Raw genomic sequence first — 19418 nt, 5'->3', positions numbered from 1 at the left:
ATACACAATAAAATAAAAAGGCAACTGTGAGTTGTTGTCTGAACTCTTACTAGATTGTTTAGATGTTCTCAAGAGAATTTTATCATGAAAATCCAGAAGGGCTAAGGGAAGCTGAAGGGAATTATCATTTAATACCCACAGCCTGTCTAGAAGACATTTGCTTGAAGGAGGCATTTTAAAAGATCAAACCACAAAGTAAAGGTCATATAGTGCTACAGAATGAGGCCTTCTGGTGTCTAATATCAACCTCAGGGGGTACCTAGATTCTCCACATACATTTTAGCTGACCTACAAAGCTGTATCAATATTCCGCTCTGTGATGCGTCACATCAGCTCTGTGGAAAGCAAGCAGGGGGACATCAAAACAGCACCAAGTGAGCGAGACCACCAGATTCAGCCTCCAAGTGCCAAGCGGGGTCTGGCTCAAGCAGTGTAGGGGAAGCTGCTGCCCTCTTCTTCTCATACAAGTCAGAACAAACTTCCCAGAAAGGGACCAAATAATTTTTATTTTTCTTTTTAAACTAAATGCTTTTAATAGAAAACAAAATACAAAATAACTCTTTCCAGAAAGCAGAAATATTTAATCTCTCCAAATGACAAACTAGAACGTGCTTTTTCCGCAGATCCTTGTAAATGCTGATGATTTATCTCACAAAGTGTTCATGAAACCGGTATTGCAACATTTGAGAAAAATCCAACACTGGCAGAGCTGCCTCTGTGTACACACAATAATTTAGTAATACTATTTTTTTCCCATGTCACTTTGTATGTCTCTTCTCATCCCCCTCTCCCTAGACTGCCAACTTCCATTTACGGAAACATTTCTGTGAGGTGCAGTGGTGGGTTGACATGTCCTGTTTCCATCAGGAGTCCAAACTTAGCCGCTTCTGTTCTACGGTGCCCTCCCTCCAGACAGGGCAAGTTGCTCATTACCCTAAAGCCACCAATCTGTCCCCACTGTCCTCCCATCCTAAAAACACAGTGCAACCAGAGTCAGAAAATTTCCTAATTAATGGAACATAAATACACATAATCACAGCTAGTACCAGGAACCAAACCCAAACAACAATGCAGAGATGGGCCCCAACTGAGGTCAGATTTCCATCCCCTTACTAAAAAAGAACAAGGGTATTTTCTACTTATTTAGCCCAAAATATTCCAGAAGTGCTATAGGGAGCTGAAATATTTAGGACCACTATCACTGTAGGAAATACGTAATGTTCTTTTAATAAAAGGGTCTTAAAAATGCTGGTCCTCTGCAATACCAGGAAAACAAAAGCAAAACAAAACAAAAACCACTGAGCCAGTAGTTCTCCACACACTCAAGCCGAATTAACAGTAGGTAAGATGTGCCCATCAATCAATGAAGGATATCTAAGTGCAGATCAGCAGCTTATCTGGTTGGCAGTTTCACTTATCTGGGCCAGGCTTTCAGTTTCCCCAAGCTACTGGATTTACTCCCCTTTTTTCCATTCCTACAAGTACAAAATTAGAACGTATATGTATTTTCATCACTCCTCCTTTTTTTCCTTATTCTGTTCAACAGTACAGGCATTTTTGTGACATCTTAAAGCATTTGCATCACTCTGAACATGCCTTTCAAGGGGGCAGAGGAAGAAAAGTGTTTCACAGTCAGTAATCTCAGCTTGCAATGGACTCTGGCATTCAAGACACCCACCCACTTCCCTAAGACAAAAAGCAAAATTAATGTTCCTGATTTTCTTGTGCAATTCCAGTCACTAGAAGAAGATTACAGGCCATAAACTGTACGCTCAGTACATTATTCATCTGTCCAGTATATACACCAACCAGTTCACTGGAAGACCCATCCGCAGGGGCGTTGCAGTAAGTGTTCCGAATGTCCCAGACCCGAACTGAATTGTCCATCGACGCTGAAGCAATTAAACTACTGTCAGGGCTAAAAGTAAGGCTGGTTATGTTGTCTGTGTGCCCCCTCAGTTCTTTGTAAAGAGTTCCTGATGCCAAGTCCCACAGCTTCAGCCGCTGGTCTTCACCTGCCGATGCCAGGTACTTCCCGTTGGGAGAAAACGCGAGCGCCAGCACAGGGCCCCGGTGGCCGGTGAAAAGCCGCACGGAGTTGCCCTGCTGAGTGCTCCACAGGCGCACGGTTTTGTCTGTGGAGCCTGTTGCTAAGTAGTTGGAATTGGGGTGGAACTTGACACAGTCCACGTCTGCCAAATGGCCTGCGTATATTCGCAGCGGGTACGTCCGATCAAACGACCAGAGCCTTGCAGTGCGATCGTGGGAACCGCTGGCAAAATACAGGCTGCAGGGGCTAATATCCAAATCCCAGACAGGATAGGCATGTCCTTGGTACAACACAGTGTTTGTAAAACTTCCGAGGTCCCAGTATCTGATGGACATGTCCTCAGAACAAGATAAGAGTCCTGAACTGTCTGAAAGAAACCTCGTGCTATACACAGGTCCACAGTGTCCTCTCAGAATCTTCATTTCTGTGCCTGCGTTGTCATCCTCTTCCTCCTGGTCATGAAGAAGAGAAAGAAACAAGGAAGGAAAGCATGTTTATCCATTCAACAAATATAAGAATCTCCACAAGGAAAATGGGAGGGTGTTAATACAGAAGGACTTAGATTATTTACTTTAGATGTGGCACATTTTGTGCAACTCTGAGACATAAACATTGCTGGTGCATTTGCTCTAAGTGAATACGGAAAGAGATGGTGAGATAAGACTTTCTATAAAGGTATTATCATTATTTTTGGTAGCCTTATGCTCAATCCAGAAGGCATCTTAACCTGAGACTGCAGGCAAAGAGAGGAAAAAATATTTAATGACATTTTTCCTTTTGCTAAAAAAATATGCATAGCCCCTATCCACACTGTACTAAAAACACTTGGCTAAGATGTTGAAAACAGATCTTGGCATCTACTCTTTTCGTGTGGTCATTGTTGGAAGTGAATCTCACAGTAGAGGGAAACAATCACAGATGTCTAAAACAAAAGGCAGATGGAAAGACAAAGCATATTTGACAAGCTGTCTGCTTAACATTCTTTCTTAACCCCACACATAAACCCAGCAAGGCTCTAACATCTATTTCTCCCTGCAAGCTCCATCAGGATGCTTTTCACATCCTCACCCTTCAAGAACAGCAAATGTATGCAGCTTATTTAGGTCAATGTATCTATTTTGGCATAGGAGAAGATGAATAATCACAAAAATGATGGAACTGGAAACCTTTCTATCCTGTTATTCTCCAATTCAAGTACCAGGGCAGATGGTCAACAAGTAAAGGCTTTTGTGTTTAAAGACTATTCAGTGAGCTGTGCTAAAGCAATCTCCCAATGGAAGGTAAGAGTCTCTAAAAGCCTACTCAGGTAGCAGCCCTTGACACTTGAAATACAGACTGCACAGATTTCAACAGATCTCAGAAGTGTCCTTGCCTGACAAGATGGGGTCTCACTGACAGTGCAAGATAACCCTGGCTTGGGGTGCACTTGTGTAGTAACTTAAGACCACCTTTCCTCAGGGCTGTCAGGCAGACACTCTTCCTCAGTACTGAATCAGTAACACCCATTCACAGACAATTTCTGCACATCGAATTCAACACAACATCCTTTTGTTTGTGAGCAGCCCCTTTAACATTTATCATCTTGAACTGGCCCATTTCCTGCAGAAGGAGCACTTCCTGCCCGGAGAGGAAACCCAGTTCCCCAGGGCTGCTGGACTGTTGCCAATCAGCCGAAGTCAGACCAGCAGAAGTTGGTGTGTTGTAAGCAGCTCTGTATCTTCCACCCCCCTGACCTCAGGGCCTACAGACAGTTTGGCTTCAGACTTAGCAACAGCCCTGAAAGTGCTTCTCCTCCAGTGGTTTCAAATTTCAGGCTGGAGGTGAGCAAACTCTGACTTGGCTATCTCCTTGCCTTTCTCCATCTCAACAGTGTGTTATGTGGTAGGCAGCCAGCCATATTTAGCAGTGCTGCTTCTCTTCAGAGTAGTCAGTGCCCATGGGAGGTTTATGATGCGGCTGGAAGCCAACTTCATCTCTGCTGTGGAGGTGAGGCAGAGAGAAACTGCAGGCTCTGGCATGCAAAACCCCATTCTTATTCAAATTGCTTTTCTGCCTCAGATAGAGCATGGCTTACTGGAATCCACAGCATCTCTAGGCTGTGTTACCACATTAAAGGGGAATGGCTGATACCTGCAGCATTTTATGCTATTTAATTATGACCATAAGATTCCTGACAAGTTACCAGTGGAAGCCCATTCAAGCTACCTGTATTGTACTACAATTTCTGCAAATTTTGCAAGTCCAGGTACTCAACTTCATGCATTCAAATACAAGGCTACATAGGCTGTCTGCAAGGACCTCCTCTGCCTTCCTTGTTTTACAGTACCAGCAGATTTGACAATGCCTTCTGCAGCATTGAAACCTACACTCCCGTATGGTCACAGGGAGTAAATCTTATCTTTGACTTGTTTGACACCCATTTAGCACAACTGCATGCTCCTCTCACAGCTTACTGAAAACAGTGTATCTATAATGCTTCTGAGTCACTACATTTTTCAGTTTCCTCCCTATCCAAGTTAGTCTGCTGACCAGATTAAGGAGGCAGCTGCAAGTGCAGCCACCAAGCCTCAAAAAGCAACAATGATAGCCTCAAAGAAAAACAAAACAAAGTCTCACATTGCTCTCCTTTTTTTTTTTCTAACCAGTAACAGGTTTTCCTGGTTGTCATCATTTCTCTCATCTTGCAGTGCTCTTAAGATGTCAAAAGGGAAGATCTCTTTGCCTACAGCAGAGATGCCCTAGCAGGGAACGATGAGGAAGGATGGCTCTCTTTGCAGGACATTTCTTAGTGCTCCTTCCAGAATTCCCTCCCATCTGCCATCAAACCAGGTGTCAGCATCATCCCCACTCATTACCACTCGAAGGACCACTGCCACTTAAAAGCAGAACCTTAGAAGCAGAGCTAAATGGGGTCAATTCTTAAGTCTTCACAGGATTTAAAGGCTGGCACTATTGTGGCTTGGAACAGAACACTATTTTCTGATGTTAATTTATGGAGTACCAGCGATGAGCATGGCAAAATTGCAGAGACAGACAATACATCCGTTTGTACAGCTACAGAACTCCATTTTTATACTGGACCCAAAGTAAGAGAGACTATAAAGTGGCATTTGTGAGATGCTACTATAAAGAAAACAGAATTACTGTATCCCAAAATAGTAAGCCTCTCTTATTTGCAATAAGCAAGACTACACTAGTGAAGTACACTGCAGCATCACACTGAGCAAAATTCACTAAAACTAGACCTGGAAGATGATTTTGACCTTAGTGACACAAAGGCTTCACATGGACTACGAAAAAGAAGTTGTTCTAACACATTTTCTAAGTCTCAATCTTATATATATATATATATATATATATATATATATATATATATATATATATACACTCACACACCCCCTCACAAGAAGAATTAATAAACTCAACAGAGTAGCTTTAGTGCCACCCTGAACAACTCAACTAAAACTAGCATGATTTTAGACCTTTATAACTTCATAAAAAGAAGGATCTGTTTCCTTGCAGAAAATCAAAAACCAGGCTGAAGACTACTTATTTAATGCATTACTATTTAAATACATTATCCAAAACTAATTATACAATACAGAAATCAACCAAATCAAATTTTAACATCCTCACAAGTTATTCTACAGAACTCACAGAAGTAATGTCAAAGCATATTAAGAATTTTTTGTTCTTTGTCAAAGTTTTTATCAGCTTTATCCATGTGAATTGCTACTGCTCAGACTGCAGTGACAGTCTGAAATACAGCCCCTGCTCAAACTGAGCTGCAGCCCAGTCAAGGTAGTCTGGTTTGGTCTTGGTATCTTTGGCTTCCTCTCCCATGGTACCAAAGCAAGTGCTGGTCTGTTCCCACCTGCAACTCTGTGGGTATCTGTGTATTTCCACTTAGGGCTCCCAGATAAGTGAACTTATTTCTTTGTATTCAAGGGGCTCTCATTTGCATTTGGTAACAACCAACAGTGTGTTCAGGCTGGTATTGGTATCCTCCTTCAACACTGAACTCCTGCTCAGGTCACTGTTTTGTCAGTGGTGGAAATTATTCAGGGCAATGAGGACTTTGATCTATGCTGGTTTTTGATCAGTTCTGGCTTTAGACCTGTGCACGAAAACTGCAGGGTACACAAAACATCAAATAGTCACCAAAGCCATTTGCATTCAGGATTCCATGGCTGTCTCCTAATACATGCACAATATGCAAGTCTATGACTACATGCCAGAGAAACCTAATATACACGCTCCTGATAACCTGGCAATATCTCACTTTTCCAGAGTCTAGAACCAAAGAAGGTGACCTGCTGATTTACTAAACAAATTCTCTGTTGCAGGTTACTGACACTGGGCTTCCATGATGGGCAATACAGAGTCACATGCCCTATGAACTTGTGCAGTTTATAATGAAATCAAGTCCACAGCTCCATTTTGGGCTAGTTTGACCCACTTACCTGCTCACTCTGCAAAAAGGGTTAACCTGGGAAGCAGTGAACATGCTGCTGTGCTGTCTCACCTTGATGCCTGCCTCTTTTCTCAAGCTGTTTAACAAAGCAACCCCTAATCACAGATCCCTTATTACACCAAGCTCTCAGCACTCTTCCAAAATAAGTAGAACCTTGCCACTAAGTATTTTTTAGAAGAAAAAACAGTGGAAAAAACTATGTCTCTCCTGCAAAACAAGAACAAATCAGTTTGGGTTTTTTTTAGGAGAAGAGTGATTAAACAATGAAAGAGTCACAAATTTTGATCTCTAACCAGATATAAGTTGCTACTTGGGCAGTTGGGTGGAGAGGGGAGGAAGGGCGTGACTAGAAAGCAAAAAAAAAAACAAAACAAAAAAAACCCCAAACAAACCAAGAAAAATAAAGGTCATGTAGAAGATGCCATCTAGCCTTGCATGTGAACTGAAGGTACACACATCCCTGTCCTTGTCTCCACCACTCCAGAGTAGAAAGCCTCTGAAGTTTCTACACTTCAGATTCCTTAAGAGACATTTTGCATAATTTTTCCGTAACTCTTTACCTCTGGTAAATGAAGGTGATGCCTGAAATACAGTTTTGCATGTAGGCATCTGATCAGACTTCTTAAGCTGTTTCCTTACTTTGTCTGTATTTTCCTCTTCCTGTGTCTCTGCCTTTCTCTCCACCCTTATGCCTGGTTATTCTGAGCTGACTTTCCTTCTAGTTTTCATTTGGCACCGCGTTTTACTGCCCGTATCGCCTTGTTTCATCTTCCCATCCTGAAGAAGGCTTCATATTCCTCAGGGAAGGGAGCCTACTCTAGTCACCTGTCCTTACTGGGCTGCCTGTTGAAGGCATCTGGCATCTGTTCAAGGACAGCTGAAGGAAGGGGGACCAGCACCTAGGACTAACAAACTATGACCCGAGCACAAACTCACTGCACCTCAATGCAGCATTTACAACCACTGCAGGGAAGGACAAGGAGGAAAGCAGGTTATAAAATCTGACCATCAAGGCACACAAGTTGTCGAACAGCCTCACAGTTCCCCAAGACATTACTAGATCCTCAACAATTCATGTTCAAAACAGGTCAGCAGAAGGGGGAGAAAGGGAGAAAAAAAAGGGTATCCAGACCTCCTCATCCAGGATGTCACAAGCCAAACGGATGCGGGACACATCAACAAGGTGGGGCTCAGATTTCAATTTCCTGGAGCGCAGGCTCCACAGCTTCACACATGAATTATCGAACCCAGCAGCGAGCAGCTTGCTATTTGGTGAAATCTCTGCAGTGTTCAGCAACTGCTCCGTGTTATAGAAGGCATAGAAACAGATGGTGGTTAAGGAAGGGGGCCCGTCCTTGACACGTTTAATGCTGTCCTGCAGTAAATCCAGCGCTGCCTCATTCTGCAGAATGGAAGCCGGCATGTCGCTGGGCTCCAGGCCATTGCTCTCGTTGCGTGAGGAGCTCCCACCAGCATAGAGCTGGTAGTCAGTCCTCTTGGCAGGCTGCACATCCAGGTGAATGTGCAAGGTCAGGACTTTGCACAGGGCGTTGTTGTTGTCACTTTGGAGGTAGCGAAGAAGGTAGTTGTAGCTGTCCTCTTGAAGGCGAATGACATACTTGTTGTCCAGAAAAGCCCGGAGCTTCAAGTTGGACAGGATATCTTGAATAGTCATGGTAGTCTGCAACTGTTCAATGATATCCTTCTGGCTGGCATTCTGCAAGAACATGCCATGGAAGCGGCTGTAAAAACTGTCCACTGTGCTTTTTAGGCCATTCTGGACCATGTTCAAATGGAGGTAGACGAAGAGGGGATATAGAAGAGGCATCACTTCATGGCTGTGCTGAGAATCTGAATCTATATAAAAAACAACAACAAACTTGGAATGACTTCTCAATCCACTTTCTACTGGGAATAAAACAGAGCAAGGACAACTACTGAAAAAGCCTTGACAGCAACATGAGAGAGCAAGCAAAAGGAGACTTTTGTTGGCACCTAAGTGAACCTCTTTGTCACCTTAAGGAGGTACACTACGTATTGCAGACCTGAATACAGATTGCCACATCAGTGAGATACCTTGCCAAAATAAAATACAGCGATTTCAAAACCATTTTTAGGTGTGGGACAGCTAATAATATACCACCTCATCAAATATATGATAGTTGAATTTTCCCCATTTATTTCAAAAGAAAAAGTATGCCCTTTGTTTATTGTGATAAATGAACTTTAAAATTATTCATTATATTTAAAATAGTATTTAAGTGATTTAAGTCAAAATTATTTACCTAGCTTGTCTAGGCCTGAGCTGTGGTGGCTTTTTTTCTCTCAGCATCAGTAAAATGTGCGTGTGGTGCTTTGGATGGAACTGATTTGTCTTCAGGGGAAAGGAAGCTACAGTTTCCAAAATGTACTGCAATATGGAGTGCTCTTGTTTTATTATTTCTGTGCCTGCTCATGTACATGCTTTTCTCTCTCTGCCAAGGCAAATCCCAGCAGTAATTCCTAGTACACAGTGTAACAAACCCCGATTAGGCTGTGCTGTACCTTGCAGAGGCTGATCTGTGCAACAGCTCCACCCCTCCCTCCCCAGCTTCTCTGGGGCTGTTTGCCAGCTGCAGGGAACTGTGAGGAGTGGAGCCCTGCAGAATACCATGGCAACAAACAGGGCCACAATGAGTTATTACCACAGGACCAAATGGTCCAAATTACTGGAAAACAAATGGGCACTGCTGATCCTCAAAATGCAAAAGGCATTGCTGCTTTTCAACATTCTCTTCCCTCCTGCCACTCATCAATGCATAGACCCTTTTCTCCTTTTCCATTAGGTTATTTTTCCTTTGTGCTGAGCACTCTTCCAGACTTCTCCCTAGTCCATACTGTGCCTCTCTCTCATTTCTATAGGAGTAACTACAGAGTATGTGTGGTGTGCAGTGTATACATACTATTGGAATACTTAAGCATCACTCTCCTTCCTCTCCCACTGAAACTGGGCCAAAGCCAGTGAGAACAGTGGTCTGAATGTAGTAAAAGCTCTAAGCAGTCATCAGGTCTCCTTTTTCTCCAGGTGCACTAGTCCAAAAATGCAACAAGAAGAAGGACCTCACTTTGCAGTAGGGAACAAAAGGAAGAGAAGGGAAGTTGGCAGAAACATGAACAAAGAAAATGTTCCCTAGGAACATACGAAGATGTTACAGGGCTGGGTCCACCTAGCCTGAAGAATAAGGGGGTATTCAACTGCTTGCATTCAGTACCCAGCAAGATATTATACTGGAAAAGGAGACAGCCTCTTCTCAGAGGTGCTCAGGCAAGCTGTTGCAAGGAAAATTCTCATTGAATTGCAGCAGGGTCCCAGAGATGCACAGCAATCTCCAGAGTCTTTGATTTTCCAAACCTGACTGGAAAAGGCTATGAGCAACCTGATCAAACACCCATCTTGCCCCACTTTGAGCAGGTGGTTAAACTAGAGACTTCTTAGTGAAGTTACTCCTGTCCTGTGTAAATATGCTGTTGTCTAGAATATCTACAAAGGCCAAATGCTTGAGCAAGAAAAGACAGTCAGCCATCTACAAAATTCAAAGCTATTCAGCACACAGACAACAACCAAAAAAAGAAAAATTAAACATTTCTATTTTAACCGAAATCTCAAAACTAGAAATCAAAAGGTTGTTAGAGACATGATTTTGCTTTTTATTATATGGCCCTTTACTCACTGAAATAACAAAACCAAAACTCAGCTGCTACTTCCCTGCTTCCTGATATTTACCTGTCAGAAAATTGCGTAATCGTCCAAACTGTACTTCATATTGCTGTGGCTCTGCCAGGCAGGGAGCTGCAGACACAACGTTGGCACAACCAGACTCAGATTGAACTGTGAAATAAAAGAAGCAAAAATTACATGGGGATTTAAGGATTTCTACATGTGTGTCTGAAAACAAAGCTTCTCATAAAATCCAGAGTATGCAGCCACTCAGATGACATTTCATCTTTCAAACCATCCAGGTATGACGTAGTCCAAAGCATCTAAATGTGGCATTAACCACCTAGACAGATCATGAATGAGAAAATACACTGAGAGCCAAAACCCATCCTAAAAATCTCAGCAACTCACCTGCTCCACCCAGAACTCATTTTGAAGTTTTCAAACGCAACCTTAAGTTCCCAAGAAATTCAGAGTAACACCATCACAGACCCCTTCAAAGTTTTACAACTGTGGTTTTACAACTTTACACTCAGAAAAGATAAAGAAAGCAATACACAACTTTCCCCAAAATATAGTTTCTTTTTCAGTGAGTCCTACCAACCATCATAAACAAATCTACAGTCACACTACTTCAGATTCTCAAATTTCTCATCCCAGTCACTATAATTCACAATAAATTATAATCATTATCATTTATTAAAGTCTCACAGAGGTGATGGAGAAAGCACTGAATCTCTAAGCAAACATTTAGCAGTTTTTCACTAAAATGTGCCCTCCTCCCTGAGGATTTTAGGTTAAGGGGTAGCTGGCAACTGACCACAAACCCAGTTGTTACAGTCTTCTCAGACTGTGTCAAACTGTTTTTCAGAACCAGACTCTGGTAAAAGTGGTTCTGAACTGTTTAGAAAGAGGACTGGCTTCTCCTGCTATGGCACCAAACCTTTGCTTTTCTGATAATGGCCTGGAATCCGCAGGGGACTTTGTGCAACTTTACAGACATGCATCAACATACCCCAAGCACGTGGAAATACAAGTGATTAGAAACACACATTCTGCTGTTCTATATAGAGCACAAGAGGGCAAGGAGTTTCACTATTTTCCTTTCCTATTATTTTTTTTCAATTTGTAACTCTTGTCACCTCCAAACCCCCTATTTTTATTACTTTCACTTCAATTTATTTAAGTCTCCCTTGCCCTGCATCACTTTCCATCCTCTGCCTTTCTACTGCTGATTCACTGGGGGGGCTTTTGGCTCATGCAGAGAGGCACCAGTCTGACAGCCCTGGAAGTCTATAAACAACATTATCAAATGTTCACACACTAAAGAGAGATAGGCCAGCCTCCAGCTCATCTCAATGCCTCTAATTAGAAAGAGATCAGCACATGGTACACAGGCAGCCTGTCACTACTTCTTCCCCCACTCCTCTCTCTCTCTGGTAAGACAAAGGTCTACCTTCCTACAGCTTATGTAAATACAGGAGGTAAGTTTGGCAAGCTGAGTTCAGCTTTTGAAACAGAGAGATGGGCTGTGCTCATCATCCCTTCTTGGGAAAAAAAAAACCAAAACCAGATTCCAGCACCAATATGACACCATCTTAAATAAGTTTAGATATAAACAAATATAACTTGCTGAAAGGCACAGCTACACTGAGCTTTCTACAGCCTGGCTGCTTCAGAAACTCAGTAAGTTTCTCCAGTAAGAACTCCAGGCTTACATACTGGTACTACTCAACAGCTGAAGTAAAAAGCTCTGCTATTTGGATGTAAAATTTAATATAATCAATGTTCAGCATGAGAAAGTAAACTGCACATATATACATGTAGTAGCTCAAGAATACTTAGTGACAGTTTCCAATGTCACCCATACAACTCATTGTAATAGCAAAGAAATACAGAAATATGAGGGCCTGTCTCTTACGCTGTAACAGGATTACATGTAACAGTCAACTCTTCACAGAGATCTGGTGGCCTCATTTCTGCAGGAATGGGAATGGCTTGCCACCTTGCTCATGCTATGCAAGCACAACTCAGTGGCCTGGGTTTTATGGAATGTTTCCTCCACGTCACAACTTTCTCTGCATAAGCAACTTAATTCCAAAATTAAGGCGTACTTTGTCCTTCAGAAAGTGGAGTATCATTTTTGTCCACCTGTCCTGAAACAGTCTGACTGGGCAACCATTATGGCCTATTCTTTCCGCAATGATGCTAGAGCTCATTCCCATCCAGGAAATGGTAAATGAACCCTACATACCAGACAGTTGGAACAAATTCTAATTCTTTGCCTTCCCAAAACTTTAAACTTACGAGAATTGCAAAGAGGATCAAGAAGTCAACTGATTCCAAAACAACAGTAAAATTTCATGCACATTTTCCACTCAGTAGAAATAAAACACTTGCTATATCCTCGTACATTAATAAACCTACCACAGTTTCTTTTCTACCTTCCCCAGTGGTCATAAGAACATCTACTGGAAATATCTGCTCCTTCATATCCAGTAAGTGTGGCCAGCTATGCAACCTGATAGGAAATTCAGAGGAACTCACTCCTAACTCAGGGATATGGACAGTACCCTCCTGGTCTTGTGTGTTGGCTACCAGCAGAATTGCTTCCAGCTAACAAATGCAGGGCTGCTGTAAATGTTGCATAACAGCAACTGATTCCTCTTTTAGGTGACCATGATGATGTACAATTTGACATTATTTCAGATAGTCGTATGTCATATGTGCTAACAGTGCTATGGGCAGAATTAGAAGAACCTGTTCCTTAGTCAGTCATTCTGTCCTCAGATATTATTCTTTCACAAGGAAGCCCTGTGCTGTATTTTACTGCAGATGTAATCAGACAGCATCCTAGATAATCTCATCTGGGCTCCCTCTCCCAGAGAAAAGGTTGGACCAGATCATCTTCCAAGATCTGCTCCAAGTCTCCCATTCACACAGGCTAGTTAATTTAAAAGTCAAACAAAAGCACTGAACAGAAAAAACAAGGTGAGCTTTTCTATGGAAAAAGCAAAAACATCTCCAGAAAAACACTTTGATAATTTTCCCCAAAATAAAGCTTTGCAGGCTTTACAATCTGCTCAGTTTTTATTCAGTTCACAAAACTGAGATGACTGCAGCAGAAAGTATTTTCAGCACCTGTTGTCAGATTAAGTAACAAGCTCGGGTTTGCTTTTCCAACACTCATTGATGGAACTGCAGCACGCTCATTGACAGCTCACTGCGAGCATGCTTGACAAGAAGTAGTAAGAAGCTGAACACACGAGAGCAGACCATTTTCAGTTCTAATGAAAACTGATGACTGAATTCTGAATCACCATCCACTAAACAAGTGCACTGGCAAGAGGATACGGACTAATATGAAATTTAGTAATAACGTTTGATGGAAGATAGTAAAAAAGACAAAACCCAATCACACACTCATTCACACTCTTTACTGAAATATTTTTTTTCTGCATGAGGCCACACGCACATGCAACGGCTTGTAACCCAGTCCATCTCCACTACTTAAGACACTTCTGGGACCTCCTCATATGGCTGGTATCAGATGCTGAGCACATTCTGACCTTTCTACCCATTTCTCACATAAAATCTCCCATTGAAAAACAATTCAGCATTTTACTTTGGTTTCATTTTTTTACCATCTTCCCCAGTACTTTTTCAGGGATTGCAATAAACTTCTGATAGATAGGCTGAAAAAAGTGAGGAAATTAAAAGTACTAATAAGACATTCAGTTACTTCTAATAATGAAATATTGTCCAGTTTCCTCCAGGCCACTGAGGGAGTCTCCCTGGACATTTACCCACAAGTCACTCATCTTTGGATTGTTAACTACAGTAAAATACTCTAAAGGTGGAAAAAGCTGTTCCTGCATCCAGTCTTATCTAGCCACAAACACAGTTATATAGCTACTAATATTTTATCAAATCAAGTTGTATTACAAGTAACTAAGATCTCCACCACTCCACTTTGCCTGGGATACTGTCATAATCTAAGCAGTTTCATTAACAGAAAAAAATTTCTCCTTGCTTTTTTATCCAAAAGGTCAGCCCAGTATTTTCTATTACTTTTACAAGTGAATTTAATCTCTATAACGTCTGCATAGCTTTCATCCTTCTAATACTTGTACACACTCAAGCAACAGCATAGTTTGTTAAAACAAAAATAATAATTACAATGAAGACTGTCACAGACACAATTTGGAAAGCAAGCAGTGCAGCAGGATTCAAACATGTCTAAGAAAGAAAAGAAAGTTTATTTCCCTGCATGCCTTGTCTCATCCACTGAAGGTTTTGGGTTTTTTCCCCCCAAGTGACAGAGAAGGCTTTTCACAACTACAAAGCTGACTAGGCCAGAAAAAGACACAGCCTTAGCACTTTAATTTCACATGATATAACTCTGCTGGAGCACAAAGGTACAACAGAATTTCCTGCTTCTACTTCCTTCCTCATCTAGGTTGTTCTCACCTCCATTCCAAAGCCCCACTACTCACCAGACCTCATGTTATTTGGTATACAACATATGTATTTTCCACTACCCTGACACCTTGTTACACTTTCACCCACATTTTCATTCTTCAAAAGTTCATAATTCATGCCAACTTAACAGTGAGAGATTTATTTCAAAAGAAGAAATGTCCATATGTGCAGACAAATTCATATAGCTGCCAACATACATACTTACAACTCTGCCAAGAAGCAGTCATGGAAAATACAACAGGATTACCTGTGAGATTAGCTGCCATCTCTTCAGCAGTCTGACACAGCCTCAGCCCTTGTTTTAGGGGACCTTCCGAGTCCACATACTGACGGCGCTTGAGGTAGCAGGACACTGCCATCTGAATCTGTTCTGTGCGTACGCGTTTCATGACCTCAAAAGAAAAGAAAGAGGTGATAAGGCTCTTACAGGGTAAGCTAAGATCAACTTAGACTGTAGCTGCAATAATGCCAATAGAAATCAAACAGCTCCATATTTTCGTTGCTGAAGTATGAAACAGAACCTTCAGGGATTTGCCTCTTGGTGGTATGGCCTAACTAGACATTTTGTAGACCCCTGAAGATATTTTGCTGCCTAATTCTACTAATTTCACAGAGGAATCAAAACTAGTTTTGAGGATTCTGGACTAAAAGTGCAATGGTGAGCTGAAGCATTTTTGTTAAAAACAGCTCATAAAAAGGGAATGTCTCTCCTCCTTGTCTTTTTACAGCAGCAGTTTGAGTAATCTTCAGTCATTTTCTGGTTCCTCTGCTTGACCAACCAACAAAATAAAACTCCAGAAGATTCAGTGGAATGAGAAATTAACATACAAAGAAGGAAATTTTGGAAACATAGTGCTTTATATAGCAAATCTATATGGGGAGTCCAAGAAGCAGTAGCTTATTGGCTGAACTTAAAGGTTAGAGCCAGACTTCTGGCACGTCACTCACATGGGTCCCCAAGAAAAAAAGAGGGAACTTAAAAGCAGAGCCTTCTGTCTTTGTCACCTGCCTCGATCTATCCAGGCTTCCCTCCTACAAAAGTTTGAAACAAAAATAATCCTTTGAAGGTTTTTTAATATACATTTAGGAAGCCATCCTCACAAACACCACTTGGTAGTACCTCAACATCAGAACGAGCCCAAGGCTACCTTTTAGCTCCTGGCTTGTAATAAAGAAACCTCAGTAAGATGAATGCAATAGCTCCCTTGCTATTTGGATAGTCGCTGACTGCACCAACCCATCACAATAGCCATCAATTTTACACAAAGTTTAGATAACCTAAAAGCCTTTAAATAAAGCAGAACTAAGCCACAGGGTTTTTTTTTTCCTATAACAATATCAGGTAAAGCCTGCCTCGAGATAGTTCAACACCTTACAGCTCCACTACCAATGACATGAATGTTTCCTGAGTGTTAAGTGCTTCCTGGTTTGAACAGCTAAATCTAATGAAACGCAACTTCTCAGAGAGACAAGGATGCTCTTCCTCCATTTGTAAGAACCATTATTTCTACTGTAAGGACAGCTTTAAAAATATTGTAACAAATGAGTCTTTTCTAATACCCATGTACACTTTAGTGCTTATTCCACTTGTTAGAACAGTAACCCTTCTGTGAAGTTAGGTACAAGTGGATGAGGATGCAAGGTTTCAGCAAGAGTTCACTTTCAACAGATATGTGGAACTGCAAACCCACATGCTTGGGTGAAACCTTAGAAAGATTCCCATTTGCTCCCACAGGTTAAGTGACTTCTGAGGGTAGGGAAGGGGCATCAACAGGTGGGAGTTTTCAAAGCATTTCCAGATTTCAACCACACCTTTTTTCACTCCAAAAGCAAACTTCCTTTTCATCTTCCCTGCAATTAAAGAAATTATATCTAAGACTTACACTGTCTCAAATGTAACACTTCTGCTGCACAAAACTGTAGGAAAGACAGAACTCTAATGAAGACAACAAAGAGTGGACACAAGGATGGATCAGCAACTTAGCACCCTCCTAAAAAACACTTAACTAAGCTTCACAATGTATGGTTACCATTCTGCATTTCAGCCAGCAGCATGGACTCATGTGCAAGTGATTTGCCCAGGTCCACAGGCATTTATGCAATCTGTACAGTTTCTTGCTCCCCTATATATTCCCCCCTGCAGTCACAGTAGGGGATGTTACCAGCAGTATCTCAAGGAGATTTTTTTTTCCCTGCTGCCAGGTAACACAACAGGAACTACCTTAAGGGAATAGTCTTCACCAAGAAACACCCATTGGCATCAGACACACTGTCACACATACTCTAATTTCAGCTCTTTGCTTCTTCCTTCACTTTTGCCTTTATACTTCACACTCAGCATTACAAAGAATACTGTCACCAAGGCAGGAAAAGCATTCACAAAAACTGCAAGAGCAAAACCAACATTCCTACAAATATTCTTTATTGAGCCCTTTATCAAAATTAGAGTATATCATAAAATAAACATAAGGATGGCCTGCCAAAATGCCTTCAGCTGGGTTCAAGCTAAGCCAATGCACAACAGATCAATGATGCAGAATTTAAAGGTATGAAAGGACAAGCCTGCTGTTTTTAACTTTCAATCAATTTTAAGACTCTAGCTCTTATAACTGAAGATTAACTCCAAAATATGAAATGAACTGGAAGCATATAGTTCCCTGTCCATGAAATGCATAAAGCTTGAAACAATTGTTCAGAACTCCCAGCTGTTTCATTCTTCTCAAACAGCGAAAGAGAACAATAAATACTAATGCCATTAACTAATTTTACTGATAAGCAAAATACACAAGGAAAGAGAGAGGAAAGATGACGTTGTGAGTTTGCAGAGCTACAGTGCAGCATCTTCTGCAGTGCTGCAAACTGGAGCACTAAAAAAAGGTTAAGGTAATTTTTTTTTAAGAATCAAAACCACTGAAAAAAAAAGACAGAGCAGAGGGTAATAACACATTGCAAGTTCCTCCTTCCTAGAAAAGCCAGAAATTAGTTGTGAACTAAGCATTGGGCCAAAGAAATTAACTTCCCACTTATGCTACATTTCAGGTACAGGTTTAGGCAGATTCCACAGCCTTGAAATAATCCCAGTATAGACATACTAAAAAGAGCTTAAAAACTAGCACTGGAAACACTGCTTTTAAAGACTCTGTATTCCAGTTCTGACAGTGGGACAGCAGTCTCTTCCTTGCAACAGACTGAGGAAAGACCTGTGAGCATCAGAGAACTAAGAATAAGCAATCTTAAAAACCACCCAAACCAATAAAAGCATAAAACAGAAGCATTTTTGAATATTCTCTAATAAGAACTCCATCTCAGGCCTCAGTTGCGGACAGCAAAAAACTGATCTTTTATCCTTTATCACTACAGGTGAAATTTGGGGCCTACCAACAATGATAGGTCCCAATTTTTGATTTTGTGACATTAGGATAACCTGAGATTTACAAAACTTCAGAAAAAACGAGATGAGGATAAACTGATATGAAGATAACCATGAACTCAGAGCCAAGGGATATCACACATGCAGCAGCTGCAATTCACAAAAACAGGCAAGTAAACGTGACAAGTTGACTTGGAGACCTAGAGAGCATGGTGGTGGTGCAAAAATAGGAAAATAGGATAGCAGGAACTATGGAGAAGGCTTTTGCCTGAGCAGTGGCATTCACGTGAAGAGGCAGAGAGGGAAGAGCTGTGATTTTAAAACAGCATGAATCCATTTGCATTTGGACCTAGATCTGGCTCACCACCCACGAATGACGCTTTGCCAATTCCACATTGTTTCCCCCCGACCCCCCCGCCGCCCCAAGGCGGTGCCAAACAGTGCTTCACCGATGTCCTCTGCGGGACACGCTTTCCTCCAGCCCACTTCACACCACCTCGGCCCCAGCTCCACCACCCAGCCCTTCCGGGGCCGAACGGAGCCGCGGGACCAGGCTCTGCTCGCGTTTGGGCCCTGCCGGGGGTCACCGGGGCCGGGAGTCCTGCGGGGCCCCACGCCCGTCCCGCTGCTGCTTCGCGGGCCGAAGGGCGCTCGCTGAAGGGACGCGAAAGTGAAAGCCTTCTCCTGTCAATATTTAAAAAAAAAAAAAAAAGAAAGAAAAAAAAAAGAAAAAAAAAGAAAAAGGAGGAAAAAAAGAAAAGGGAAGAGAGATGGCGCGATAAGGAGACGCTCATTAAACCCACGCACTTTCCAAGGGAAAGAAGGATATCACGAGCAGAGGCCCCCCCCGCGACCTCCGGGCGCAGAGCACGCGCCCGGCCCCGTCCGCAGCCGGGGCTGCCCCAGGGCCGCGCCCGTGCCCGAGGTGCCCCCGCCGGCCTCCCGGGAGCCGCCGGCCGGGCCGGGCCTACGGGCCTCCGCCACGAGGCCGCCCGCGGGACGTCCAGGCCCCGCTCCCGCCACCGGCCCCGCCCCCCGCGCCCCCCCCGTGCGGGCCCCGGGCCGCGGCCCCGGGCCGGTTCCCGATACTCACTGAGCATCGCAGGCGGCGGGAGGCTGCGGGAGGCGGCGGGGGCCGGCACGGCCGGGGGGCGCTGTCACTGCGCCCAGCGGCGCCGGGAGCTGCCGGCGGGCGCGCCGCCGCTGCCGCCTCCCCTGCGGGCCGGTGCCGGTGGCGCGGCCGGTGCTGCCCGGGGCCCGGCGGGCGGCGGCGGCCGCTCCATGGCCCGGCTGACACACGCCGGGGCGGGCGGGAGCGGGGCCGGGACCGCGCAAGCGCCCTCTG

At 43.0% G+C, this 19418-nt stretch overlaps 1 protein-coding gene across 3 annotated transcripts; it reads right to left on the bottom strand.

Moving 5' to 3' along the window:
• Window positions 1-479: 479 nt before the first annotated feature.
• Window positions 480-19307, bottom strand: TAF5L (TATA-box binding protein associated factor 5 like). Of its 3 annotated transcripts, none has more exons than XM_069010252.1 (5): window positions 19167-19307; window positions 14951-15095; window positions 10288-10392; window positions 7657-8381; window positions 480-2502 (listed from the first exon to the last, which is right to left on the bottom strand). In XM_069010252.1, the coding sequence occupies exons 2-5, from the start codon at window positions 15090-15092 to the stop codon at window positions 1705-1707; spliced, it is 1770 nt and encodes a 589-aa protein (XP_068866353.1). In that variant the 5' UTR covers window positions 15093-15095; window positions 19167-19307; the 3' UTR covers window positions 480-1704. The 3 variants fall into 3 exon arrangements, with proteins under 3 accessions (XP_068866353.1, XP_068866355.1, XP_068866354.1); XM_069010254.1 differs by lacking the exon at window positions 19167-19307 and adding an exon at window positions 18881-18957; XM_069010253.1 differs by lacking the exon at window positions 19167-19307 and adding an exon at window positions 18523-18740.
• Between the last annotated feature and the right edge of the window lie 111 nt (window positions 19308-19418).

The sequence above is a fragment of the Aphelocoma coerulescens genome, chromosome 3 (genome assembly GCF_041296385.1).
Source record: "Aphelocoma coerulescens isolate FSJ_1873_10779 chromosome 3, UR_Acoe_1.0, whole genome shotgun sequence".
Taxonomy (NCBI): Eukaryota; Metazoa; Chordata; class Aves; order Passeriformes; family Corvidae; genus Aphelocoma; species Aphelocoma coerulescens.
The sequence above is the reverse complement of the archived record's forward strand: the minus strand, read 5'-3'. Positions and strand labels throughout refer to the sequence as shown.